The sequence below is a fragment of the Heptranchias perlo genome, unplaced genomic scaffold (assembly GCF_035084215.1).
Source record: "Heptranchias perlo isolate sHepPer1 unplaced genomic scaffold, sHepPer1.hap1 HAP1_SCAFFOLD_659, whole genome shotgun sequence".
NCBI classification, from domain to species: domain Eukaryota; kingdom Metazoa; phylum Chordata; class Chondrichthyes; order Hexanchiformes; family Hexanchidae; genus Heptranchias; species Heptranchias perlo.
In genome coordinates, this window is record NW_027139687.1 from 77,659 (window position 1) to 105,412 (window position 27,754).

General features: G+C 50.9%; 1 protein-coding gene across 1 annotated transcript in view; it reads right to left on the reverse strand.

The window, feature by feature from the left end:
• Positions 1–27,754, reverse strand: part of LOC137318157 (FH2 domain-containing protein 1-like) — a 49,840-nt gene that overhangs the window by 18,988 nt on the left and 3,098 nt on the right. Inside the window, exons 2-6 of the mRNA XM_067981118.1 lie at positions 16,951–17,012; positions 8,103–8,205; positions 4,086–4,171; positions 3,463–3,563; positions 2,178–2,248 (exon numbers count right to left, since the gene is read on the reverse strand). Coding sequence (XP_067837219.1) covers positions 2,178–2,248; positions 3,463–3,563; positions 4,086–4,171; positions 8,103–8,205; positions 16,951–17,012 — 423 coding nt within the window. The remainder of the gene's footprint in view (positions 1–2,177; positions 2,249–3,462; positions 3,564–4,085; positions 4,172–8,102; positions 8,206–16,950; positions 17,013–27,754) is intronic.

Consider the following 27,754-nt stretch of genomic DNA (forward strand, 5'->3'; position numbering starts at 1 on the left):
GACCCGTACCCCAGTGAGAGTCAGTGTCTGTGGGACCCGTACCCCAGTGAGAGTCAGTGTGTGTGGGACTCGTACCCCAGTGAGTCGGTGTCTGTGGGACCCGTACCCCAGTGAGAGTCGGTGTCTGTGGGACCCGTACCCCAGTGAGAGTCGGTGTGTGTGGGACCCGTACCCCAGTGAGAGTCGGTGTGTGTGGGACCCGTACCCCAGTGAGAGTCAGTGTGTGTGGGACCTGTACCCCAGTGAGAGTCAGTGTGTGTGGGACCCGTACCCCAGTGAGAGTCAGTGTGTGTGGGACCCGTACCCCAGTGAGAGTCAGTGTCTGTGGGACCCGTACCCCAATGAGAGTCAGTGTGTGTGGGACCCGTACCCCAGTGAGAGTCAGTGTCTGTGGGACCCGTACCCCAGTGAGAGTCGGTGTGTGTGGGACCCGTACCCCAGTGAGAGTCAGTGTCTGTGGGACCCGTACCCCAGTGAGAGTCGGTGTCTGTGGGACACGTACCCCAGTGAGAGTCAGTGTGTGTGGGACCCGTACCCCAGTGAGAGTCGGTGCCTGTGGGACCCGTACCCCAGTGAGAGTCAGTGTCTGTGGGACCCGTACCCCAGTGAGAGTCAGTGTGTGTGGGACCCGTACCCCAGTGAGAGTCGGTGTGTGTGGGACCCGTACCCCAGTGAGAGTCAGTGTCTGTGGGACCCGTACCCCAGTGAGAGTCAGTGTGTGTGGGACCCGTACCCCAGTGAGAGTCAGTGTGTGTGGGACCCGTACCCCAGTGAGAGTCAGTGTGTGTGGGACCCGTACCCCAGTGAGAGTCAGTGTGTGTGGGACCCGTACCCCAGTGAGAGTCAGTGTGTGTGGGACCCGTACCCCAGTGAGAGTCAGTGTGTGTGGGACCCGTACCCCAGTGAGAGTCAGTGTGTGTGGGACCCGTACCCCAGTGAGAGTCAGTGTCTGTGGGACCCGTACCCCAGTGAGAGTCGGTGTCTGTGGGACCCGTACCCCAGTGAGAGTCGGTGTGTGTGGGACCCGTACCCCAGTGAGAGTCAGTGTGTGTGGGACCCGTACCCCAGTGAGAGTCAGTGTCTGTGGGACCCGTACCCCAGTGAGAGTCAGTGTGTGTGGGACTCGTACCCCAGTGAGTCGGTGTCTGTGGGACCCGTACCCCAGTGAGAGTCGGTGTCTGTGGGACCCGTACCCCAGTGAGAGTCGGTGTGTGTGGGACCCGTACCCCAGTGAGAGTCGGTGTGTGTGGGACCCGTACCCCAGTGAGAGTCAGTGTGTGTGGGACCTGTACCCCAGTGAGAGTCAGTGTGTGTGGGACCCGTACCCCAGTGAGAGTCAGTGTGTGTGGGACCCGTACCCCAGTGAGAGTCAGTGTCTGTGGGACCCGTACCCCAATGAGAGTCAGTGTGTGTGGGACCCGTACCCCAGTGAGAGTCAGTGTCTGTGGGACCCGTACCCCAGTGAGAGTCGGTGTGTGTGGGACCCGTACCCCAGTGAGAGTCAGTGTCTGTGGGACCCGTACCCCAGTGAGAGTCGGTGTCTGTGGGACACGTACCCCAGTGAGAGTCAGTGTGTGTGGGACCCGTACCCCAGTGAGAGTCGGTGCCTGTGGGACCCGTACCCCAGTGAGAGTCAGTGTCTGTGGGACCCGTACCCCAGTGAGAGTCAGTGTGTGTGGGACCCGTACCCCAGTGAGAGTCGGTGTGTGTGGGACCCGTACCCCAGTGAGAGTCAGTGTCTGTGGGACCCGTACCCCAGTGAGAGTCAGTGTGTGTGGGACCCGTACCCCAGTGAGAGTCAGTGTGTGTGGGACCCGTACCCCAGTGAGAGTCAGTGTGTGTGGGACCCGTACCCCAGTGAGAGTCAGTGTGTGTGGGACCCGTACCCCAGTGAGAGTCAGTGTGTGTGGGACCCGTACCCCAGTGAGAGTCAGTGTGTGTGGGACCCGTACCCCAGTGAGAGTCAGTGTCTGTGGGACCCGTACCCCAGTGAGAGTCAGTGTCTGTGGGACCCGTACCCCAGTGAGAGTCAGTGTCTGTGGGACCCGTACCCCAGTGAGAGTCGGTGTCTGTGGGACCCGTACCCCAGTGAGAGTCAGTGTGTGTGGGACCCGTACCCCAGTGAGAGTCAGTGTGTGTGGGACCCGTACCCCAGCCACAGATTGTTAGGTACTTACTGCATTCATGTAGTTCCCGGCCTTCAGGACCAATCGGATTACAGTGTGAAGCTCATCACAATCCATCAGTTCTGAAAAACAGGCGGACCGTCACACCATACTGAGAGCGAGACATAAACAGGAACAGGAGGAGGCCATTCAGCCGCACGAGCCTGTTCCACCATTCAATTGGATTCTGCAACCTGTCCTCGGAATTTAACCCTTTTAGCCCCGGTATCATTCTGGTGAATCTGCTCCCCCTCCCAGGCCAATATCTCCTTCCTGAGATTCCCAGAATTGAACTCAGTCTCCAGATGAGGCCTGACCCAAAGCTCTGAACAACTGTAGCATCACTTCCTCCCCTTTGTATTCCAGCCCCCTTGAAATAAAGGCCAATATTCTATTCACCTTTTTGATTGCTTTTTGTACCTGTCTACTGGCTTTTAGTGATTTCTGTACTTGGACTCCCGCATCTCTCTGCTCCTCTACAGTCACCATTTAGAAAATACTCTGATTTGTCTTTCTTACGTCAAAAGTGGATGAGCTCACACTTTCCCACGCTGAACTCCATCTGCCCCAGTTTTGCCCACTCACTGAATCTCTCAATGTCCCTTTGCAACTTCCTGCTCCCATCTACACAACTTACTGTGGTTCCTAACTTGGTGTTTGAAAAGCAGAGAAGTTATGTTAAACTTGTATAGAACCTTGGTTAGACCACACTTTGTGAACAGTTCTGGTCTCCATATTATAGAAAGGATATAGAGGCACTGGAGAAGGTGCAAAAAAGATTCACGAGGATGACACCAGAACTGAGAGGATATAATTATCAGGAAAGGCTGAACAGGCTGGGGGTCTTTCTCTAGAAAAGAGAAGGCTGAGGGGTGATCTGATCGAGGTCTTTAAGATTATGAAAGGGTTTGATAGGGTAGACGTGGAGAAGATGTTTCCACTTGTGGGGGGAGACCAGAACTAGGGGACCATCAATATAAGATAGTCACTAATAAATCTAATCGGGAATTCAGGAGAAACTTCTTTCCCCAGAGAGTGGTGAGAATGTGGAACTCACTCCCACAAGGAGTAGTTGAGGTGAATAGTGTCGATACATTTAAGGGGAAGCTGGATAAACACACGAGGGAGAAAGGAATAGAAGGATATGGTGATAGGGTGAGATGGAGTCGGGAGGGAGGAGGAGGCTTGTGTGGAGCATAAACACCGGGATAGACCAGTTGGGCCGAATGGCCTGTTTCTGTGCTGTACGTTCTATATAAATGACTGAGCTGAACCCGGCCGAGTTGTGTACACTCACCTCGAGCTGCCTCCGTCATGGTCTTAACCTCGAACCTCAGGGCTTTCAGCCGAGGGGCAAACTCCTCCTTCAGGATCATACTCTCCACACGCTCCGTGTAACTGGAAGAGAAGGTCAGAGGTCAGCGCAGGGGTCAAACACAGGGTCAGACACACAGCCCAGGGTCAAAGGGAAACAGAACCCGGGGGTGGGGAGGTGGTTGGGGCGGTCGGGGGGGGGGAGCAAAAGAGGGAGAGGGCTGGGGGTGTGGGAAGGGGAGAGGAGGAGGAGGGGCGAGGGAGAGGGAGAAGCCCGGGGTTGGGGGAGCGGAGGGGGAGAGTGGGAGAGCTGGGGGAGGGGGAGGAGGAGGGGGAAGGGAGGGGGAGAGGAGAGGAGAGGAGAGGGGAGGGGAGAGGGAGGGGGAGGAGAGGGAGAGGGGAGGGGGAGAGGGGAGGGGGAGAGGGAGAGGGGAGGGGGAGAGGGGAGGGGGAGAGGGAGAGGGGAGGGGAAGGCGGGAAGGGGGAAGGGGGGAGGAGGAGGGAGGTGTGGAGGGAAGGGCAGGAGGGCTGGGGAGCCCCGGCACCTCCTCCCTCGGGAGTGTGACCAGTGCCCGGGTCCCCCCCAGGCAGTGACCCGATACCCACCTGGGTGTCTCGACCAGTAGCAGCATGAAGAGATCGGCCTCACTCACTCGATCTCGGTCTCCATCAAATTCTCGAAGCTTCTTCACCTGGATCATCACAGGAATGAGAACAGGGACAGGTGGTCGGCACGGTGATCAGTGAGAGTCCAACCATCCAATAATAACAGGGCGATACTGAAGAGGGAACGACCATAAACCCAATCCCTTTCATCGATCAGCCCAACACATCCCTTTCCGATGAGACGTTAAACCGAGGCCCTCAGGTGGATGTTGAAGATCCCACAGCCACTATTATTAGTGTAAACACTGACCTGCTCTCCTCGTGTCATGTTTACTACATGACAACTTCAAAGGTTCATTGGCTGTTAAACAATTTGGGACGTCCTGAGGTCATGAAAGGCGCTATATAAATGCAAATCTTTCTTTATTTCTCAATCCCACCTTGTCTCCATATCCCTCAATCCCACCGATCCCTTATTTTAAGTCCTTTCATAAGAACATAAGAAATATGATCAGGAGTAGGCCATTCGGCCCCTCCAGCCTGCTCTGCCATTCAATCAGATCATGGTTGATCTTTGACCTCAACTCCACTTTCCCGCCCAATCCCCATATCCCTTGATTCCGAGAGTCCAAAAATCTATCGATCTCAGCCTTGAATATATTCAATGACTGAGCATCCACAGCCCTCTGGGGTAGAGAATTCCAAAGATTCACAACCCTCTGAGTGAAGAAATTCCTCCTCATCTCAGTCTTGAATGGCCGACCCCTTATCCTGAGACTATGCCCCCTAGTTCTAGACTCTCCAGCCAGGGAAACAACCTCTCAGCGTCTACCCTGTGAAGCCCCCTCAGAATCTTGTATATGTCAATGAGATCACCTCTCATTCTTCAAAACTCCAGAGAGTATAGGCCCATTCTACTCAACCTCTCCTCATAGGACAACCCTCTCATCCCAGGAATTAATCTAGTGAACCTTCATTGCACCGCCTCTAAGGCAAGTATATCCTTCCTTAGATAAGGAGACCAAAACTGTACACAGTACTCCAGGTGTGGTCTCACCAAATCCCTGTACAATTGTAGTAAGACTTCCTTACTCTTGTACTCCAACCCCCTTGCAATAAAGGCCAACATACCATTTGCCTTCCTAATTGCCTGCTGTACCTGCATGTTAACTTTCTGTGTTTTGTGGACAAGGACACCCAAATCTCTCTGAACACCAACATTTAATAGTTTCTCACCATTTAAAAAATATTCTATTTTTCAGATTACCCAGGGCCTCCATCTGATTTATACTGAAGGGCTGATTTTTGCCTTGGGAGCTCTCTGTTTGGGAGGGGCTATTTGTCCATTTCTTCCCTTGTGACTCCCGGGATTAAGGAATCATTCAGAATATTTACTGTTTTCTGCTCCCCCTCAGTTTAACACCTTTTATAATTTCCACCTTTTCTCTGCCTTTTGTTGAGGTTCTGAAAGAATTTTTACTGTTGCGTTTTATAGAAAGGAAATAGAGGTTTGAAGAGGGTGAAAAAAAGATTCACGAGGATGACACCAGAACTGAGAGGATATAATTATCAGGAAAGGCTGAACAGGCTGGGGGTCTTTTCTCTAGAAAAGAGAAGGCTGAGGGGTGACCTGATCGAGGTCTTTAAGATAATGATAGGGTTTGATAGGGTAGACGTGGAGAAAATGTTTCCACTTGTGGGGGAGACCAGAACTAGGGACCATAAATATAAGATAGTCACTAATAAATCCAATCGGGAATTCAGGAGAAACTTCTTTACCCAGAGAGTGGTGAGAATGTGGAACTCACTCCCACAAGGAGTGGTTGAGGTGAATAGTGTCGATATATTTATGGGGAAGCTCGATAAACACATGAGGGAGAAAGGAATAGAAGGATATGGTGATAGGGTGAGATGGAGTCGGGAGGGAGGAGGCTCGTGTGGAGCATAAACACCGGGGTAGACCAGTTGGGCCGAATGGCCTGTTTCTGTGCTGTAAATTCTATGTTATTCTATGTAATTTGTTTGTTAATCCATTTCAGGTCCCATTTGTTTAGTTTGATTTGCTTGGTTCTGGGCATCTGAAGATTACACAAATCTTTAAAACTGGGTGGACAACTTGATAAAGCTGTAATAAAGGGAGTTCTGATGAAAGCTCATTGATCTGAAACATTAACTCTGTTTCTCTCTCCACAGACGCTGCCTCACCTTCTGAGTGTTTCCAGCATTTTCTGTTTCTATTTCACATTTCCAGCATCTGCAATATTTTGCTTTTGTTTTGCTGTAAAAAAGGATCCTAGTTTTTATAAATAGAGAAGCACAGAGGCAACTCTCGGGCCCAACACCAATCCCTGGTCAGAATATCGAGTCAGTGACTCCGGGGCAGAAATTTAAATCAGGTCGTCACCAAATGAACAAAGGGCACGATTAGGAGACGGTTTCTCTGCAGAGAGTTGTTAGGACAGGGAATAACCAACCAGAAACAGAGATGGAAACAGAATCTGGAAAAGCTTTTCATAGAGTGATAGAAAGGTTACAGCACAGAAGGAGGCCATTCAGCCCATCGAGTCGGTGCCGGCTCGATGCAAGAGCGACCCAGTTAGTCCCACTCCCTCGCCCTATCCCCGTAACCCTGCAAATTTTTTCCTTTCAAGTACTTATCCTTTTGAAAGCCATGATTGAATCTGCCTCCACCACCCCTATAAATATAGAGTGACAGATACCCGGGAGTGAGTTATATCCTGGAGTCTAACCGAGGGGTTCGGGTGATTTATATATAGAACAGTGGATACTGTGAACGAACAGGCTAAAATCTGAATGAGGCATTCCAACGATCTCATAACCAATGATACTTACTCTGTGACCTCAGGCGTAATGGAGGGGATTAAGGGTTAGAATTCATTACGAGGATTCGGTTACACTCTCAACAAATCTGACTATCATCAGAGCCCCTCATTTGATCACAGCTCCCTCTTTAGTATCCAGGATTCTATGTTACACTCAAATACAAATTTCCATAAAAGGCCAGACATTGCTTTCAATATTTCAAAGCGGACACAATCAGCATTTTAACAGAGGTGGAGAAACATTGAGAAAGAGAATTTTGCAGGGCCAAGAGGAAAGGGCAGGGAAATGGGACTAATTGGACAGCTCTCATAAAGAGTCGGCACAGACACGATGGGCCGAATGGCCTCCTTCTGTGTTGTAAAATTCTATGAATCTAGACACGTGCACGCGGACGCACACAGAACACGCACACAGAACACGCACACATCGTGCACACACACTGTACACACACACCGTACACACCCCACACAAACACGGGCACGCACACAAGCACACACCCACACACACTTACTCAGGCAAAAACCCATGCACACTTATACAGGCACACACCCACACACACTTGCACAAGCACACACCCTCGCACACTTACACAAGCACACACCCTCGCACACACCCACACACGGGCACACACCGATGCACACTTACACAGGCACACATCCTCGCACATTTATGCAGGCACACACCCTCGCACACTTATGCAGGCACACACCCTCGCACACTTATGCAGGCACACACCCACGCACACTTACACATGCACACACCGACGCACAATTACGCAGGCACACACCCTCACACACTTACGCAGGCACACACCCTTGCACACTTACACAGGCACACACCCTCACACACTTATGCAGGCACACACCCTCGCACACTTACGCAGGCACACACCCTTGCACACTTACGCAGGCACACACCCTCACACACTTATGCAGGCACACACCCTCGCACACTTACGCAGGCACACATCCTCGCACACTTACGCAGGCACACACCCTCGCACACTTATGCAGGCACACACCCTCGCACACTTACGCAGGCACACACACTCGCACACTTATGCAGGCACACACCCTCACACACTTACGCAGGCACACACCCTCGCACACTTACGCAGGCACACACCCTCGCACACTTACGCAGGCACACACCCGCGGGCACACAGCCACCGACCTCTTCCTTCTCAGGCAACAGTTTTCGGAGTTCCATTAGTTTCTCTGCTCCATACGAGGCTCCTGCTCCATTCTTAATGTCGTCGATGATGCTCTGCACGGGCCTGATGGGTTTGGAGAGAGAGACACTGATTGTTTCAGGCAAATCCACTCACTGATCGGAATTTCACACAAATGATTTTATTTAAGGAAAGAAAAGTCCTGCATTTATATATCACCTTCACACCCTCTGGACATCCCAGAATACTCATAGAGTCATAGAAAATTTACGGCACAGAAAGAGGCCATTCGGCCAATTGCGTCCGCGCCGGCCAAAAGTGAGCCACTCACCCAGGCCTAATCCCACTGTCCAGCACCGGGGTCCGGCACCGGGGTCCGGCACCGGGGTCCGGCACCGGGGTCCAGTCAATGACGTGCAGTCAATGTTATGTAAGGAATGCAGCAGCCATTTTGCACACAGAAAGATCCCACAAACAGCAATGAAATGGGTTACCAGATAATCTGTTATTTAGTGATGTTGGTTGAGGGATAAATATTGGCCAGGACACCGGGGGGAACTCTCCTGCTCTTCTTCGAATAGTTGTAAACAATTTTACAACACCAAGTTATAGTCCAGCAATTTTATTTTAAATTCACAAGCTTTCGGAGGCTTCCTCCTTCCTCAGGTGAACGTTGTTGGAAATGAAATCCTCGAAATGAAATCGCATTTATAAATCACAGAACAATGCTTGGTGAGTACAGACAGTTTTTTCAACTGCCCGTTGCCAAGGCAATCAGTGTGCAGACAGACAGGTGTTACCTGCAAGGTCTCCGAATATACAAATCACCAAAAAAAAAACAGAGATAGAGAGGTAGAAACATAGAAAAGACAGCAACTGACCAGTTATATTAAAAACAGATAACATTTGTTCGCTGGTGGGGTAACGTGTAGCGTGACATGAACCCAAGATCCCGGTTGAGGCCGTCCTCATGGGTGCGGAACTTGGCTATCAATTTCTGCTCGACGATTTTGCGTTGTCGTGTGTCTCGAAGGCCGCCTTGGAGTACGCTTACCCGAAGGTCGGTGGCTGAATGTCCTTGACTGCTGAAGTGTTCCCCGACTGGGAGGGAACCCTCCTGTTCGGTGATTGTTGCGCGGTGTCCGTTCATCCGTTGTCGCAGCGTCTGCATGGTCTTGCCAATGTACCATGCTCTGGGGCATCCTTTCCTGCAACGTATGTGGTAGACAACGTTGGCCGAGTCACAGGAGTATGAACCATGCACCTGGTGGGTGGTGTCCTCTCGTGTGATGGTGGTATCTGTGTCGATGATCTGGCATGTCTTGCAGAGGTTGCCGTGGCAGGGTTGTGTGGTGTCGTGGACGCTGTTCTCTTGAAAGCTGGGTAATTTGCTGCGAACGATGGTCTGTTTGAGGTTGGGTGGCTGTTTAAAGGCGAGTAGTGGAGGTGTGGGGATGGCCATAGCGAGGTGTTCGTCGTCATTGATGACATGTTGAAGGCTGCGGAGAACATGGCGTAGTTTCTCCGCTCCGGGGAAGTACTGGACAACAAAGGGTACTCTGTTGGTTGCGTCCCGTGTTAGTCTCCTGAGGAGGTCTATGCGATTTTTCGCTGTGGCCCGTCGGAACTGTCGATCGATGAGTCGAGCGTCATATCCCGTTCTTACTAGGGCGTCTTTCAGCGTCTGTAGGTGTCCATCGCGTTCCTCCTCGTCTGAGCAGACCCTGTGTATTCGCAGGGCCTGTCCATAGGGGATGGCCTCTTTGACGTGGTTAGGGTGGAAGCTGGAAAAGTGGAGCATCATGAGGTTGTCCGTGGGCTTGCGGTAGAGTGAGGTGCTGAGGTGCCCGTCTTTGATGGAGATTCGTGTGTCCAAGAAAGAAACTGATTCTGAGGAGTAGTCCATGGTGAGCTTGATGGTGGGATGGAACTTGTTGATGTTATCGTGTAGTCTCTTTAGTGATTCCTCACCGTGGGTCCATAGAAAGAAAATGTCGTCGATGTATCTGGTGTATAGTGTTGGTTGGAGGTCCTGTGCAGTGAAGAAGTCCTGCTCGAACTTGTGCATGAAAATGTTGGTGTATTGGGGTGCGAATTTGGTCCCCATGGCTGTTCCGTGTGTTTGGGTAAAGAACTGGTTATCGAAGGTGAAGACATTGTGATCCAGGATGAAGCGGATGAGTTGTAGGATGGCGTCTGGAGATTGGCTGTTGTTGGTGTTGAGTATTGATGCTGTCGCAGCAATGCCGTCATCGTGGGGGATACTGGTGTATAGTGCCGAGACGTCCATCGTGGTGAGAAGTGTTCCTGGTTCAACTGGTCCGTGGGTACTGAGTTTTTGTAGGAAGTCTGCAGTGTCGCGACAGAAGCTGGGGGTTCCCTGTACGATGGGTTTCAGGATGCCCTCGATGTATCCAGAGAGGTTCTCACACAGGGTTCCGTTGCCTGATACGATGGGACGTCCGGGTGTGTTGGCTTTGTGTATCTTTGGGAGGCAGTAGAAGTCTCCCACGCGGGGAGTACGTGGGATGAGAGTGCGTAGGATGCTTTGAAGATGCTTCTTCAAATAGTGTCATGGGATCTTTTACATCCACCTAGAGGGCAGACGGGGCCTCAATTTAACATCTCATCCGAAAGACGGCCCCTCCGACAGTGCAGCGCTCCCTCAGTACTGACCCTCCGACAGTGCAGCGCTCCCTCAGTACTGACCCTCCGACAGTGCGGCGCTCCCTCAGTACTGCCCCTCTGACAGTGCGGCGCTCCCTCAGTACTGACCCTCCGACAGTGCAGCGCTCCCTCAGTACTGACCCTCCGACAGTGCAGCGCTCCCTCAGTACTGACCCTCTGACAGTGCGGCGCTCCCTCAGTACTGACCCTCCGACAGTGCAGCGCTCCCTCAGTACTGACCCTCTGACAGTGCGGCGCTCCCTCAGTACTGACCCTCCGACAGTGCAGCGCTCCCTCAGTACTGCCCCTCTGACAGTGCAGCGCTCCCTCAGTACTGACCCTCTGACAGTGCGGCGCTCCCTCAGTACTGACCCTCTGACAGTGCGGCGCTCCCTCAGTACTGACCCTCTGACAGTGCGGCGCTCCCTCAGTACTGACCCTCCGACAGTGCGGCGCTCCCTCAGTACTGACCCTCCGACAGTGCGGCGCTCCCCCAGTACTGACCCTCCGACAGTGCGGCGTTCCCTCAGTACTGACCCTCCGACAGTGCAGCGCTCCCTCAGTACTGACCCTCCGACAGTGCGGCGCTCCCTCAGTACTGACCCTCCGACAGTGCGGCGCTCCCTCAGTACTGACCCTCCGACAGTGCGGCGCTCCCTCAGTACTGACTCTCCGACAGTGCGGCGCTCCCTCAGTACTGACCCTCCGACAGTGCGGCGCTCCCTCAGTACTGACCCTCCGACAGTGCGGCGCTCCCTCAGTACTGACCCTCCGACAGTGCGGCGCTCCCTCAGTACTGACCCTCCGACAGTGCGGCGCTCCCTCAGTACTGCACTGGGAGTGTCGGCCTGGATTTTGTGTTCAAGTCTCTGGAGTGGGAGTTGAACCTACAACTTTCTGACTGAGAGGTGAGAGTGCTGCCCACTGAGGCACGGCTGAGACATGAGGAGTGATGATGTAAATTGGGTATGTTCTCACCGGAAAAGGGGGTTGAAAGATGATGTGATCGTTCTTTTTAGGATTCTGAAGGGACTGGATAATATCGAGCATGACGAGGTCTTTCACCCTGTCCAGAACAGTGGAACCCGAGGACACGGCCTGCGTTTGAAGGAGGTAAATTCAAAACTCATCTGCAGAAACATTATTTCAGTGAGCGAGTGGTTAGTCTGTGGAACAGGGTCCCGAGTGAGATGGTGGGAGTATTGATTCATTCAAGTACAAATTATAATATTTAGGGATCCAGTATCTGGGTAATTTGAGACATGACGTGTGGTGAGTGTAACAGGCTCGGGAGGATCAGGGGACTTTGGACCTCTGGTTCCCAAAGCTCTCCCCCACTGGGGGTTTTCCTCACCTCATGTCTGGGTCTGTTGTAGACTCAATGATAGAGATTGATAGCTATGATTATCCATTATTGTTGTGGGGTGAGGGGGGGAATGGGGAATGGGGTGAGGGGGGGAATGGGGTGAGGGGGGGAATGGGGTGAGGGGGAATGGGGTGAGGGGCAGGTCGAGGGAGGGAGGGAGTGTTTAGCCAGGAAGCTCCATCCATCGTGATGTGGGACAGGCACGATCGGCCAGCTGGTCGTGCGTGACCAGGACACTCGAGGGTGAACTCGACCTCAGTCTGTTTTCGTCCAGCAATTCCCACGTTCCTCTGATTTGGGGGTCGGGGAAATCAGCCAGGGTTCCTGCTCCTGATCACTGTCCAGTGACCCCTGGGTTAGAGAGAGGGGGAAATCAGCCAGGGTTCCTGCTCCTGATCACTGTCCAGTGACCCCCTGGGTTAGAGAGAGGGGAAATCAGCCTGGGTTCCTGCTCCCGATCACTGTCCAGTGACCCCTGGGTTAGAGAGAGGGGGAAATCAGCCAGGGTTCCTGCTCCCGATCACTGTCCAGTGACCCCTGGGTTAGAGAGAGGGGGAAATCAGCCAGGGTTCCTGCTCCCGATCACTGTCCAGTCACCCCTGGGTTAGAGAGAGGGGAAATCAGCCAGGGTTCCTGCTCATGATCACTGTCCAGTCACCCCTGCTGGAATGTGTGTGCGTGGCCATCAGTGGGGACAGGAGTAGATTCAGATGTGATGCTTCCCACAGTGGAATAGCCTGCCAACATGACATAACATCTGTGTTTTATCCAGCAGGGTCACTGGATAAAGATCAGGAGCAGGGTCTCTGGGCTGATTGGTTTCTCTGTTCTGCTGAGTCCAGGAGCACTGGGGCCAATCGCAGACAGCGTTGCTGCAACAGCTCGTATCAACGATCCGGAAAGAGGTGATTACACGGGGGTGGGTCTGCGATTGGACCCTGGGATCTTGCTGCTCTGAATGGGCTCAGTACCACACTGGACTCTGCATTCACTCACTGAGCCAGAGGGGTGAGTCAGAATCAACATACACACAAATTCTGGGTAGTGAGATCAGTAACAGGTGAGATATACCAGTGGAAGTGTCAGCTTGGCTCAGTGGGTAGCGCTGCACTGTCGGAGGGTCAGTACTGAGGGAGCGCCGCACTGTCGGAGGGTCAGTACTGAGGGAGCGCCGCACTGTCGGAGGGTCAGTACTGAGGGAGCGCCGCACTGTCGGAGGGTCAGTACTGAGGGAGCGCTGCACTGTCGGAGGGTCAGTACTGAGGGAGCGCTGCACTGTCGGAGGGTCAGTACTGAGGGAGCGCTGCACTGTCGGAGGGTCAGTACTGAGGGAGTGCCGCACTGTCGGAGGGTCAGTACTGAGGGAGCGCTGCACTGTCGGAGGTGCCGTCTTTTGGATGAAACATGAAACCGAGGCCCCGTCTGCCCCCCTCAGGTGGATGTAAAAGATCCCACGGACACTATTTCGAAGATGAGCAGGGGGAGTTCTCCCCGGTGCCCTGGGCCGATATTTATCCCTCAACCAACATCACTAAAAACAGATGATCTGATCATTATCACATTGCTGTTTGTGGGATCTTGCTGTGCGCAAATTTGCTGCCGTGTTTCCTACATAACAGTGAGCACACTTTAGAAGTATTTAATTGGTTGTAAAGCACTCTGGGACGTCCCGAGGTGGTGAAAGACGCTGGAGAAATGGGAGTTCTTTCTTTCATAATTCAATCCCTCCATCCTTTCAGTCACTCTAGTTACTCTCTTCCGTATCCTTTCAATTGGTGAAATATCCTTCTGTTCTGTGGTGTCCAGAACTCTGCACAGTATTGTAAGTGCGATCGCACCAATGATTTATAAAGTGACAGGATTACCCCACTATTTCAGCTCAATATTGACCATTTAATACATCCCAATACCTGATTTATTTCACTCACTGCCACTGGGCATTGTTGCAATAGCTTCAATGTATTGTCAATCAGGACCCCCAAATCTCTTTCATTTTTCAGACACATTATTTTCTTTCCGTTTCAGTAATTGTCCCTTCCTGGGTTTTTTATCCCGTTGTGAAGCATTTTGCATTTCTCTACACTAAATTCCATCTGCCACCTGTCTGCCCAATTCCCAAGTATATTCAAATCCTCCTGTAGCTTATCCTGTTCAGCTTTGGAATCTACCAGCTTCTCATTAGCTTTGTATCATCTCAAATTTAGCCACTGTGCTTGTGACTCCTAGCTCCAGAACATTTATAAAGATAGTAAACCAAAGAGATGCCTGTGGGACCCGACTGGTAACATTCTCCCAGGATGGTGACAATCCCTGGACCACTACTCTCTGGGTTTTACCAATTACATTGACATTGTAAAATATTTCCTTGGATTCCCGCTTTCTTTATTTTCAGTACCGGCCTTTCCAGTGGAACAGTTTCAAAGGCCTTACTGAAATCCCAGAACACCATATCCACTGCTTTACCCAAGCTCCTTCGTCACATCCAGTGAGAGTCAGTGTCTGAGGAACCCGTACCCCAGTGAGAGTCAGTGTGTGTGGGACCCGTACCCCAGTGAGAGTCAGTGTCTGTGGGACCCGTACCCCAGTGAGAGTCAGTGTCTGTGGGACCCGTACCCCGGTGAGAGTCAGTGTCTGTGGGACCCGTACCCCAGTGAGAGTCGGTGTGTGTGGGACCCGTACCCCAGTGAGAGTCAGTGTCTGTGGGACCCGTACCCCAGTGAGAGTCAGTGTCTGTGGGACCCGTACCCCAGTGAGAGTCAGTGTCTGTGGGACCCGTACCCCGGTGAGAGTCGGTGTGTGTGGGACCCGTACCCCAGTGAGAGTCAGTATGTGTGGGACCCGTACCCCAGTGAGAGTCAGTGTGTGTGGGACCCGTACCCCAGTGAGAGTCAGTGTCTGTGGGACCCGTACCCCGGTGAGAGTCAGTGTCTGTGGGACCCGTACCCCGGTGAGAGTCGGTGTGTGTGGGACCCGTACCCCAGTGAGAGTCAGTGTCTGTGGGACCTGTACCCCAGTGAGAGTCAGTATGTGTGGGACCCGTACCCCAGTGAGAGTCGGTGTCTGTGGGACCCGTACCCCAGTGAGAGTCAGTGTGTGTGGGACCCGTTCCCCAGTGAGAGTCAGTGTGTGTGGGACCCGTACCCCAGTGAGAGTCAGTGTGTGTGGGACCCGTACCCCAGTGAGAGTCAGTGTGTGTGGGACCCGTACCCCAGTGAGAGTCAGTGTGTGTGGGACCCGTACCCCAGTGAGAGTCAGTGTCTGTGGGACCCGTACCCCAGTGAGAGTCAGTGTGTGTGGGACCCGTACCCCAGTGAGAGTCAGTGTGTGTGGGACCCGTACCCCAGTGAGAGTCAGTGTCTGTGGGACCCGTACCCCAGTGAGAGTCAGTGTGTGTGGGACCCGTACCCCAGTGAGAGTCAGTGTGTGTGGGACCCGTACCCCAGTGAGAGTCGGTGTCTGTGGGACCCGTACCCCAGTGAGAGTCAGTGTGTGTGAAAAGTGAGGGGGCAGGGATAAGGGCTGAAGGAAGGGGGAGAGCAAGGGGGACGGCGAGGTGTGGGGGGAAGGGCGTGGGGAGGGAAGGGGGAAAGGGCGAGGGGAGGGCGTGGGCAAGGGGGAGAAGGGCGAGGGGGAGGGCGTGGGCGAGGGGGAGGGCGTGGGCGAGGGGGAGGGCGTGGGCGAGGGGGAGGGCGTGGGCGAGGGGAGGGCGTGGGCGAGGGGAGGGCGTGGGCGAGGGGAGGGCGTGGGCGAGGGGAGGGCGTGGGCGAGGGGGAGGGCGTGGGCGAGGGGGAGGGCGTGGGCGAGGGGGAGGGGGAGGGCGTGGGCGAGGGGAGGGCGTGGGCGAGGGGAGGGCGTGGGCGAGGGGAGGGCGTGGGCGAGGGGAGGGCGTGGGCGAGGGGAGGGCGTGGGCGAGGGGAGGGCGTGGGCGAGGGGAGGGCGTGGGCGAGGGGAGGGCGTGGGCGAGGGGAGGGCGTGGGCGAGGGGAGGGCGTGGGCGAGGGGAGGGCGTGGGCGAGGGGAGGGCGTGGGCAGGGGGAGGGCGTGGGCAGGGGGAGGGCGTGGGCAGGGGGAGGGCGTGGGCGAGGGGAGGGCGTGGGCGAGGGGGAGGGCGTGGGCAGGGGGAGGGCGTGGGCGAGGGGAGGGCGTGGGCAGGGGGAGGGCGTGGGCGAGGGGAGGGCGTGGGCAGGGGGAGGGCGTGGGCGAGGGGAGGGCGTGGGCGAGGGGAGGGCGTGGGCGAGGGGAGGGCGTGGGCAGGGGGAGGGCGTGGGCGAGGGGAGGGCGTGGGCAGGGGGAGGGCGTGGGCGAGGGGAGGGCGTGGGCGAGGGGAGGGCGTGGGCGAGGGGAGGGCGAGGGGGGAGAAGGGCGATGGGAGGGTGTGGGCGAGGGGAGGGCGTGGGCGAGGGGAGGGCGTGGGCGAGGGGGAGGGCGTGGGCAGGGCGTGGGCGAGGGGGAGGGCGTGGGCAGGGCGTGGGCGAGGGGGAGGGCGTGGGCAGGGCGTGGGCGAGGGGGAGGGCGTGGGCGAGGGGGAGGGCGTGGGCGAGGGGGAGGGCGTGGGCGAGGGGGAGGGCGTGGGCGAGGGGGAGGGCGTGGGCAGGGCGTGGGCGAGGGGGAGGGCGTGGGCGAGGGGAGGGCATGGGCGAGGGGAGGGCATGGGCGAGGGGAGGGCGTGGGCGAGGGCGAGGGGAGGGCGTGGGCGAGGGGAGGGCGTGGGCGAGGGGAGGGCATGGGCGAGGGGAGGGCGTGGGCAAGGGCGAGGGGAGGGCGTGGGCGAGGGGAGGGCGAGGGCGAGGGACTAAGATGCTGACAGACAGCTGTTACCTTTTGAACTGTTTGAGGAATATTCCGAGGTTCATGCTCTTCTTGGCATCCAGAATGGAAACCTGGGAATAAAATCGGACCATTAGAATCTTTCCCAGGATTTGTTCCATTCTCCCAGTCTCCAGGCCTCACAGAATCTCCAATGACCCGACTGATCCTCACCAAGGTCAACCCGCAGATGGAGAGCAGTGGGAACACCGAAGGTTTGGAGCAAATTCCTTCATTGTCGCTGGGTCAAAATCCTGGAACTCCCTTCCTAACAGCACTGTGGGAGAACCTTCACCACACGGACTGCAGTGGTTCAAGAAGGCGGCTCACCACCACCTTCTCAAGGGCAATTAGGGATGGGCAATAAATGCCGGCCTCACCAGCGACGCCCACATCCCACGAACCAGTAAAATAACTTAACACACGAACCACCATTCTGATCTGCTCTCTCTCTTCCCCATTCATTACCCTGTCTGTCTCTTCATAACAATTGTAAATAATTTTACAACACCAAGTTATAGTCCAGCAATTTTATTTTAAATTCACAAGCTTTCGGAGATTTTCTCCTTCCTCAGGCAAATGTTTCAGGAGCTCCTTGAAGCCTACGCATTTATACATATAGAACCATACATGGTGTTTACAGACTGCCCCTGCAACTGCCCGTTGCCAAGGCAATCACCGTGTTCAGACAGAGAGGTGTCACCTGCAGAACCCCCGAATACACATTCAACAAAAAAACAAACAGGGAAAAAAAACAGAGAAAAAAAACACAGAGAGAGGCAGAAACATCCGGAAGGCAGAGAGAGCCAGCAAATGACCCATTATATTAAAAACAGATAACATTTGTTCGATGGTGGGGTAACGTGTAGCGTGACATGAACCCAAGATCCCGGTTGAGGCCGTCCTCATGGGTGCGGAACTTGGCTATCAATTTCTGCTCGACGATTTTGCGTTGTCGTGTGTCTCGAAGGCCGCCTTGGAGTACGCTTACCCGAAGGTCGGTACTCCAAGGCAGCCTTCGAGACACACGACAACGCAAAATCGTCGAGCAGAAATTGATAGCCAAGTTCCGCACCCATGAGGACGGCCTCAACCGGGATCTTGGGTTCATGTCACGCTACACGTTACCCCACCATCGAACAAATGTTATCTGTTTTTAATATAATGGGTCATTTGCTGGCTCTCTCTGCCTTCCGGATGTTTCTGCCTCTCTCTGTGTTTTTTTTCTCTGTTTTTTTTCCCTGTTTGTTTTTTTGTTGAATGTGTATTCGGGGGTTCTGCAGGTGACACCTCTCTGTCTGAACACGGTGATTGCCTTGGCAACGGGCAGTTGCAGGGGCAGTCTGTAAACACCATGTATTGTTCTATATGTATAAATGCGTAGGCTTCAAGGAGCTCTTGAAACATTTGCCTGAGGAAGGAGAAAATCTCCGAAAGCTTGTGAATTTAAAATAAAATTGCTGGACTATAACTTGGTGTTGTAAAATTGTTTACAATTGTCAACCCCAGTCCATCACCGGCATCTCCACTTCATAACAAGATAGACGAATTAATGGCACAAATAGAGATAAATGATTTAGTCACCATTACTGAGACATGGTTGCAGGGTGACCAAGGTTGGGAGCTAAATATTCCAGGGGACTTGACTTTTCGAAAAGACAGACAGAATGGAAATGGAGTGGGTGGTGATAGTCCTGATAATAAAGATGAGATAAAATGGAGGGGGAGGTGATAGTCCTGATAATAAAGATGAGATAAAATGGAGGGGGAGGTGATAGTCCTGATAATAAAGATGAGATAAAATGGAGGGGGAGGTGATAGTCCTGATAATAAAGATGAGATAAAATGGAGGGGGAGGTGATAGTCCTGATAATAAAGATGAGATAAAATGGAGGGGGAGGTGATAGTCCTGATAATAAAGATGAGATAAAATGGAGGGGGAGGTGATAGTCCTGATAATAAAGATGAGATAAAATGGAGGGGGAGGTGATAGTCCTGATAATAAAGATGAGATAAAATGCAGTGGTGAGAAATCTTGCTCAGAAAATCAGGATGTGGAATCAGTCTGGGGAGCTGAGAAATAATAAGGGGCAGAAAACACAGGTGGGAGTAGTTTACAGGCCCCCTAACAGTAGTTATAGTGTCGGACAGGGTATAAATCAGGAAATTAGAGGAACATGTAACAGGGGTAATGCAATAATCGTGGGGGTCTATAATCTTCATATAGAGTGGGCAAAGGAAATTGGCAAAAGTAGTTTGGAGGACGAGTTCATGGGATGTATTCGAGACAGTTTCCTAGAACAATACGTCATGGAACCAACCAGGGTACAGGCTATTTTCGATCTTGTATTATGTAATGAGACAGGGTTAATCAGTAATCTTATAATAAACCTCAGTGATGGGGAAACTTTTAGAAACGATAATCTGGGACAGAATTAACAGTCACTTGGACAAGTGTGGATTGATTAGGAAAAGCCAGCACAGATTTGTTAAAGGCAAATTGTGTTCAACTAACTTGATAGAGTTTTTTGATGAGGTAACAGAGAGGGTCGATGAGGGCAATGCAGTTGATGTGGTGTATATGGACTTTCAAAAGGTGTTTGATAAATGCCACATGGTAGGCTTATCATCAAGATTGCGGCCCATGGAATAAAAGGGGCAGTGGCAGCATGGATACAGAATTGGCTGAGGGACAGGAAACAGAGAGTAGTGGTGAACGGTTGTTTTTCGGACTGGAGGGAGGGGTACAGTGGTGTTCCCCAGGGGTCAGTGCTGGGACCACTGCTTTTCTTGATATATATTAATGACTTAGACTTGGGTGTGCAGGGCACAATTTCAAAATTTGCAGATGACACAAAACTTGGAAGTGTAGTGAACAGTGAGGAGGATAGTGATAGACTTCAAGAGGATATAGACAGGCTGGTGGAATGGGCGGACACGTGGCAAACGAAATTTAACGCAGAAAAATGCGAAGTGATACATTTTGGTAGGAAGAACGAGGAGAGGCAATATAAACTGGAGGGCACAATTCTAAAAGGGATACAGGAACAGAGAGATCTGGGGGTATATGTGCACAAATCGTTGAAGGTGGCAGGGCAGGTTGAGAAAGCGGTTAAAAAAGCATACGGGATTCTGGGCTTTATAAATAGAGGCATAGAGTACAAAAGTATGGAAGTCAGAGTAGATAGAGAGAAACTGTTCCCATTGGCGGAAGGGTCAAGAACCAGGGGACACAGATTTAAGATGATCGGCAAAAGAAACAAAGGTGACATGAGGAAAAACTTTTTTACACAGCGAGTGGTTATGATCTGGAATGCACTGCCCGAGGGGGTGGTGGAGGCAGATTCAATCATGGCCTTCAAAAGGGAACTGGATAAGTACTTGAAAGGAAAAAATTTGCAGGGCTACGGGGATAGGGCGGGGGAGTGGGACTAGCTGGATTGCTCTTGCATAAAGCCGGCGCAGACTCGATGGGCCAAACGGCCTCCTTCTGCCCTGTAACCTTTCTACGATTCTTGGATCCTCTGGGGAAGACTGATCATAATATGATAGAATTTCACATCGAGTTTGAGAGTGATGTAATTACGTCCGAAACTAGGGTCTTAAATTTAAACAAGGCCAATTACGTAGGTATGAGGGGTGAGTTGGCTGAGGTAGATTGGGAAATTAGATTAAAAGATATGACTGTAGATAAGCAATGGCAAACATTTGAAGAAATAATTCATAATTCTCAACGAATATACATTCCATTGAGGAATAAAAACTCCACAGGAAAAATTATCCAACCGTGGCTAACTAAAGAAGTTAAGGAGAGTATTAGATTAAAAGAAGAGGCCCATAACATTGCCAAGAAGAGTAATAAGCCTGAGGATTGGGAGAGTTTTAGAAACTAGCAAAGGACAACCAAACAATGATAAAAAGGGAGAAAATGGAATATGAAAGTAAACTGGCAAGAAATATAAAAACAGATTGTAAGAGCTTCAACAAGTATGTAAAAAGGAAGAGAATAGCAAAAGTAAACGCTGGTCCCCTAGAGGCTGAGACAGGAGAAATTATAATGGGGAATCAGGAAATGGCAGAGATGTTAAACAAATATTTGATACCTGTCTTCACAGGAGAAGACACAAAAAACATACCAGAAATAGTGGGGAACCAAGGGTCTAATGAGAGGGAGGAACTGAAAGTAATTAAGATTAGTAAAGAAAAGGTTTTAGAAAAATTAATGGGACTTAAAGCCGATAAATCCCCTGGACCTGATGATCGACATCCGAGGGTTCGAAAAGAGGAGGCTGCAGAGATAGTGGATGCATTGGTTGTGATCTTCCAAAATTCCCTAGATTCTGGAACGGTCCCAGTGGATTGGAAGGTAGCAAATGTGACCCTGTTATTCAAGAAAGGAGGGAGAGGGAAAAACAGGGAACTACAGGCCAGTTAGCCTGACATCAGTCGTCGGGAAAATGCTGGAATCAATTATTAAGGAAGTGGTAACAGGGCACTTCGAAAATCATAACATGATTCGGCAGAGTCAACATGGTTTTATGAAAGGCAAATTGTGTTTGACAAATTTATTAGAGTTTTTTGAGGATGTAACTAGCAGGGTAGATAAAGGGGAACCAGTGGATGGAGAATGTTTGCACATGTAAAAGGCATTCGATAAGGTGCCACATAAAAGGTTGTTACACAAGGTAAGGGCTCATGGGGTCGGGGGTAATATATTAACATGGATAGAGGATTGGTTAAAGGACAGAAAACAGAGAGTAGGGATAAACGGGTCATTCTCAGGTTGTCAGGCTGTAACTAGTGGGGTGCCGCAAGGATCAGTGCTTGGGCCTCAGCTATTTACAATCTATATTAATGATTTAGATGAAGGGACCGAGTGTAATGTATCCAAGTTTGCTGACAATACAAAGCTAGGTGGGAAAGTAAGCTGTGAGGAGGACACAAAGAGTCTGCAAAGGGATATAGACAGGTTAAGTGAGTGGGCAAGAAGGTGGCAGATGGAGTATAATGTGGGGGAATGTGAGGTTATTCACTTTGGTAGGAAGAAAAGAGAAACAAAATATTTTTCAAATGGTGAGAAACTATCAAATGTTGGTGTTCAGAGAGACTTGGGTGTCCTCGTACAAGAAACACAGAAAGTTAACATGCAAATACAGCAGGCAATTAGGAAAGCAAATGGAATGTTGGCCTTTATTATTCCTTATCTCTACCCAAACTGTTTCATTATCCTGATCCTTTGTCCCAATATCTTTTCTCTGTATTAAGTGGGGACCTGTACAAGCGGGACGGGTTACACTCGAGCAGGACCGGGACCAATGTCCTCGTGGGGGTGTTTGCTAGTGCTGTTGGGGAAGGTTTAAACTAGAGTGGCAGGGGGATGGGAACCTGAGCGGGGAGTCAGAAGGGAATAAAGTTGAGAGCAGCAAGAGAGGGGAAGACCCAGGGGAAATCTACAATACAAATAGTACAAACAGTTGTTCAAGAACAAGTGAAAGGGAAAAGCGTAGAGCAGCGGAAAGAAAGTGTACTTTAGGCACGAGAGATAAAATATAAACTAGAAGGTGCAAGGCGATTAACCCAGCATCAAAGCTGTGGCAGGGGGTTGGGAACCTGAGCAGGGAGACAGAGGAAAGCGTGTCAGGAAGGGACAGAAGGTATGGAGAAAAAGGTAAAGTGTTAAAAAAGGAAAAAGCAGGAACTAAGTGTCACAAAACATATTTGAAAGTTCTTTATCTGAATGCACGTAGCATTCGTAACAAAATGGACGAGTTAACGGCACAAATAACTGTGTATGGGTATGATCTTGTGGCCATGACAGAAACATGGCTGCAGGGTGACAACGACTGGGAATTAAATATGCCAGGGTATTTAACAATCAGGAAGGACAGGCAGGAAGGAAGGGGAGGTGGGGTGGCTATGTTAATAAGGGAAGGAATCACTGTAATACAGAGAAAAGATATTGGGACAAAGGATCAGGATAATGAAACAGTTTGGGTAGAGATAAGGAATAAGAAGGGGAAAAAAACACTCGTGGGGGTAGTATATAGGCCTCCTAATAGTTGCAACTCTGCTGGAAGAAGTATTAATCAGGAAATAGTCGGGGCATGTAATAAGGGAACAGCTATAATTATGGGGGATTTTAACTATCATATTAACTGGACAAATCAAATTGGGCAGGGCAGCCTTGAGGAAGAGTTCATTGAGTGTATTAGGGATGGATTTCTTGAGCAGTATGTAACTGATCCTACAAGGGGGCAAGCAACCTTGGACCTGGTCCTGTGTAATGAGCCAGGATTAATTAATAATGTCCTCGTTAAGGATCCCCTTGGAATAAGTGACCATAACATGGTTACATTCCATATCCAATTAGAGGGTGAGAAGGTTGGTTCTCAAACAAGTGTACTGAGCTTGAATAAAGGAGACTATGATGGTATGAGAGCGGAATTGATTAAAGTGGACTGGGAAAATAGTTTGACGGGTAAGACGGTACATGAGCAGTGGTGTTCATTCAAGGAGTTATTTTACAACTTTCAAAAAATATATATTCCACTGAGGAAAAAAGGGTGTAAAAGAAATGACAGCCATCCGTGGCTAAGTAAAGAAATTAAGGATAGTATCCGACTAAAAACAAGGACATATAAGGGAGCTAAACTTAGTGGGAGGATAGAAGATTGGGAAGTCTTCAAAAGACAGCAAAAAGTAACGATAGGATTGATTAAGAAAGGGAAGATAGATTATGAAAATAAATTAGCAAAAAATATAAAAACAGATAGCAAGAGTTTCTATAGTTAAATAAAAAGAAAAAGGGTGGCTAAGGCAAACGTAGGTCCCTTAGAGGATGAGACCGGGAAATTAATGGTGGGAAACATGGAGATGGCAAAAATGCTGAACAAATATTTTGTTTCAGTCTTTACGGTAGAGGACACTAAGAATATCCCAACAGTGGACAAACGGGGGGCTCTAGGGGGCGAGGAGCTAAATACGATTAAAATCACTAAGGAATTGGTACTCAGTAAATTAATGGGACTCAAGGCGGATAAATCCCCTGGACCTGATGGCTTACATCCCAGGGTCTTGAGGGAAGTGGCAGTAGGGATTGTGGATGCTTTGGTAATAATTTTCCAAAATTCTCTGGACTCGGCAAAGGTCCCGGCAGATTGGAAAACTGCTAATGTAACACCGTTATTTAAAAAGGGTAGTAGGCAGAAGGCTGGAAATTATAGACCAGTTAGCCTAACATCTGTGGTGGGTAAAATTTTGGAGTCTATTATTAAGGAGACAGTAGCGGAACATTTGGATAAACATAATTTAATAGGACAAAGTCAGCATGGCTTTACGAAGGGGAAGTCATGTCTGACAAATTTGCTTGAGTTCTTTGAGGATATAACGTACAGAGTGGATAAAGGGGAACCAGTGGATGTAGTGTATTTAGACTTCCAGAAGGCATTCGACAAGGTGCCACATAAAAGATTATTGCTCAAGATAAAGAATCACTGGATTGAGGGTAATATTCTGGCATGGGTGGAGGATTGGTTATCGAACAGGAAGCAGAGAGTTGGGATAAATGGTACATTCTCGGACTGGCAACCAGTAGCCAGTGGTGTTCCACAGGGGTCGGTGCTGGGTCCCCAACTCTTTACAATCTATATTAACGATTTGGAGGAGGGGACCGAGTGCAACATATCAAAGTTTGCAGATGATACAAAGATGGGAGGGAAAGTGGAGAGTGAGGAGGACATAAAAAACCTACAAGGGAATATAGACAGGCTGGGTGAGTGGGCGGAGATTTGGCAGATGCAATACAATGTTGGAAAATGTGAGGTTATGCACTTTGGCAGGAAAAATCGGAGAGCAAGTTATTATCTTAATGGCGAGAAACTGGAAAGTACTGCAGTACAAAGGGATCTGGGGGTCCTAGTGCAAGAAAATCAAAAGGTTAGTATGCAGGTGCAGCAGGTGATCAAGAAGGCCAACGGAATGTTGGCGTTTATTGCTTGGGGGATAGAATATAAAAACAGGGAGGTATTGCTGCAGTTATATAAGGTATTGGTGAGACCGCACCTGGAATACTGCATACAGTTTTGGTCTCCATACTTAAGAAAAGACATACTTGCTCTCGAGGCAGTACAAAGAAGGTTCACTCGGTTAATCCCGGGGATGAGGGGGCGGACATATGAGGAGAGGTTGAGTAGATTGGGACTCTACTCATTGGAGTTCAGAAGAATGAGAGGCGATCTTATTGAAACATATAAGATTGTGAAGGGTCTTGATCGGGTGGATGCGGTAAGGATGTTCCCAAGGATGGGTGAAACTAGAACTAGGGGGCATAATCTTAGAATAAGGGGCTGCTCCTTCAAAACTGAGATGAGGAGAAACTTCTTCACTCAGAGGGTGGTAGGTCTGTGGAATTTGATGCCCCAGGAAGCTGTGGAAGCTACATCATTAAATAAATTTAAAACAGAAATAGACAGTTTCCTAGAAGTAAATGGAATTAGGGGTTACGGGGAGCGGGCAGGAAATTGGACATGAATTTAGATTTGAGGTTAGGACCAGATCAGCCATGATCTTATTGAATGGCGGAGCAGGCTCGAGGGGCCGATTGGCCTACTCCTGCTCCTATTTCTTATGTTCTTATGTTCTTATTGCAAGGGGGGTTGGAGTACAAGAGTAAGCAAGTCTTACTATAATTGTACAGGGCTTTGGTGAGACCACACCTGATATACTGTGTACAGTTTTGGTCTCCTGACCTAATTAAGGATATACTTGCCGTATCGTCCCAGGGACTGATTCATCATCTCAACACTCCCCCACTGCCCGCCCCGCCTCTGGGATCAGCAAAAAGCACAGACCAGGGCTTCAACCAAAATACACTCTCCCCACAATCCAATCACACGCTGTCCCCACAATCCAATCACACGCTGTCCCCACAATCCAATCACACACTGTCCCCACAATCCAATCACACACTGTCCCCACAATCCAATCACACGCTGTCCCCACAATCCAATCACACACTGTCCCCACAATCCAATCACACGCTGTCCCCACAATCCAATCACACACTGTCCCCACAATCCAATCACACACTGTCCCCACAATCCAATCACACGCTGTCCCCACAATCCAATCACACGCTGTCCCCACAATCCAATCACACGCTGTCCCCACAATCCAATCACACGCTGTCCCCACAATCCAATCACACGCTGTCCCCACAATCCAATCACACGCTGTCCCCACAATCCAATCACACGCTGTCCCCACAATCCAATCACACACTGTCCCCACAATCCAATCACACGCTGTCCCCACAATCCAATCACACGCTGTCCCCACAATCCAATCACACGCTGTCCCCACAATCCAATCACACGCTGTCCCCACAATCCAATCACACGCTGTCCCCACAATCCAATCCAATCACACGCTGTCCCCACAATCCAATCCAATCACACGCTGTCCCCACAATCCAATCACACACTGTCCCCACAATCCAATCACACACTGTCCCCACAATCCAATCACACGCTGTCCCCACAATCCAATCACACGCTGTCCCCACAATCCAATCACACGCTGTCCCCACAATCCAATCCAATCACACACTGTCCCCACAATCCAATCACACACTGTCCCCACAATCCAATCACACACTGTCCCCACAATCCAATCACACGCTGTCCCCACAATCCAATCACACGCTGTCCCCACAATCCAATCACACGCTGTCCCCACAATCCAATCACACGCTGTCCCCACAATCCAATCACACGCTGTCCCCACAATCCAATCCAATCACACGCTGTCCCCACAATCCAATCCAATCACACGCTGTCCCCACAATCCAATCACACGCTGTCCCCACAATCCAATCCAATCACACGCTGTCCCCACAATCCAATCACACGCTGTCCCCACAATCCAATCCAATCACACGCTGTCCCCACAAACCAATCACACGCTGTCCCCACAATCCAATCACACGCTGTCCCCACAATCCAATCACACGCTGTCCCCACAATCCAATCCAATCACACGCTGTCCCCACAAACCAATCACACGCTGTCCCCACAATCCAATCACACGCTGTCCCCACAATCCAATCACACGCTGTCCCCACAATCCAATCACACGCTGTCCCCACAATCCAATCACACGCTGTCCCCACAATCCAATCACACGCTGTCCCCACAATCCAATCACACGCTGTCCCCACAATCCAATCACACACCAGGATTCCCCGTCTCCTGAGCTTGGGAATCGGACGCTCCACAGCAACGTCCTCTCCGATTGAAGACTCCCGGGAAGGAGGGAACTGAGCACCACAGGAGCTGGGGACCATTTTCTGCCCCTTCTCCCCCACATCCTCCCGTGGCCCTGGGCAGACCCGTTGCTGCACGCTGGGAGACCCTGTTAAGCCGTCAGTCAGGTCCGTTTCTCAGTGACGGGCTCAAAGCGTGACCGTGACAACCCGTTAAATCAGAACCTTTCGCCGTTACTATTGGACCTGTCGTTTTGAGCTCTTTTCCTGTGCGAGTTGCCAGGCCACGATAGGACAACATGTGGTGAAATCAGGAACCAGGAGCTGACTGTGCAGGATCCATCCCGAGTCACTGAGACTCCCGTACACAAAGCAAATCCGCTGATATCTGGATCGTCCTGGGGCAGGATAGGACTGAGCGAGCAACCCAGAAATTCTGGCCTCAAATCCCACCAAGGCCAATTGTACAATGGAATAAATCTGGTCATTTGTGGCCATGAAAGCTGCTGGATTGTCATTAAATCCCTGACTGTTTCACTCATGCAACCACTACCT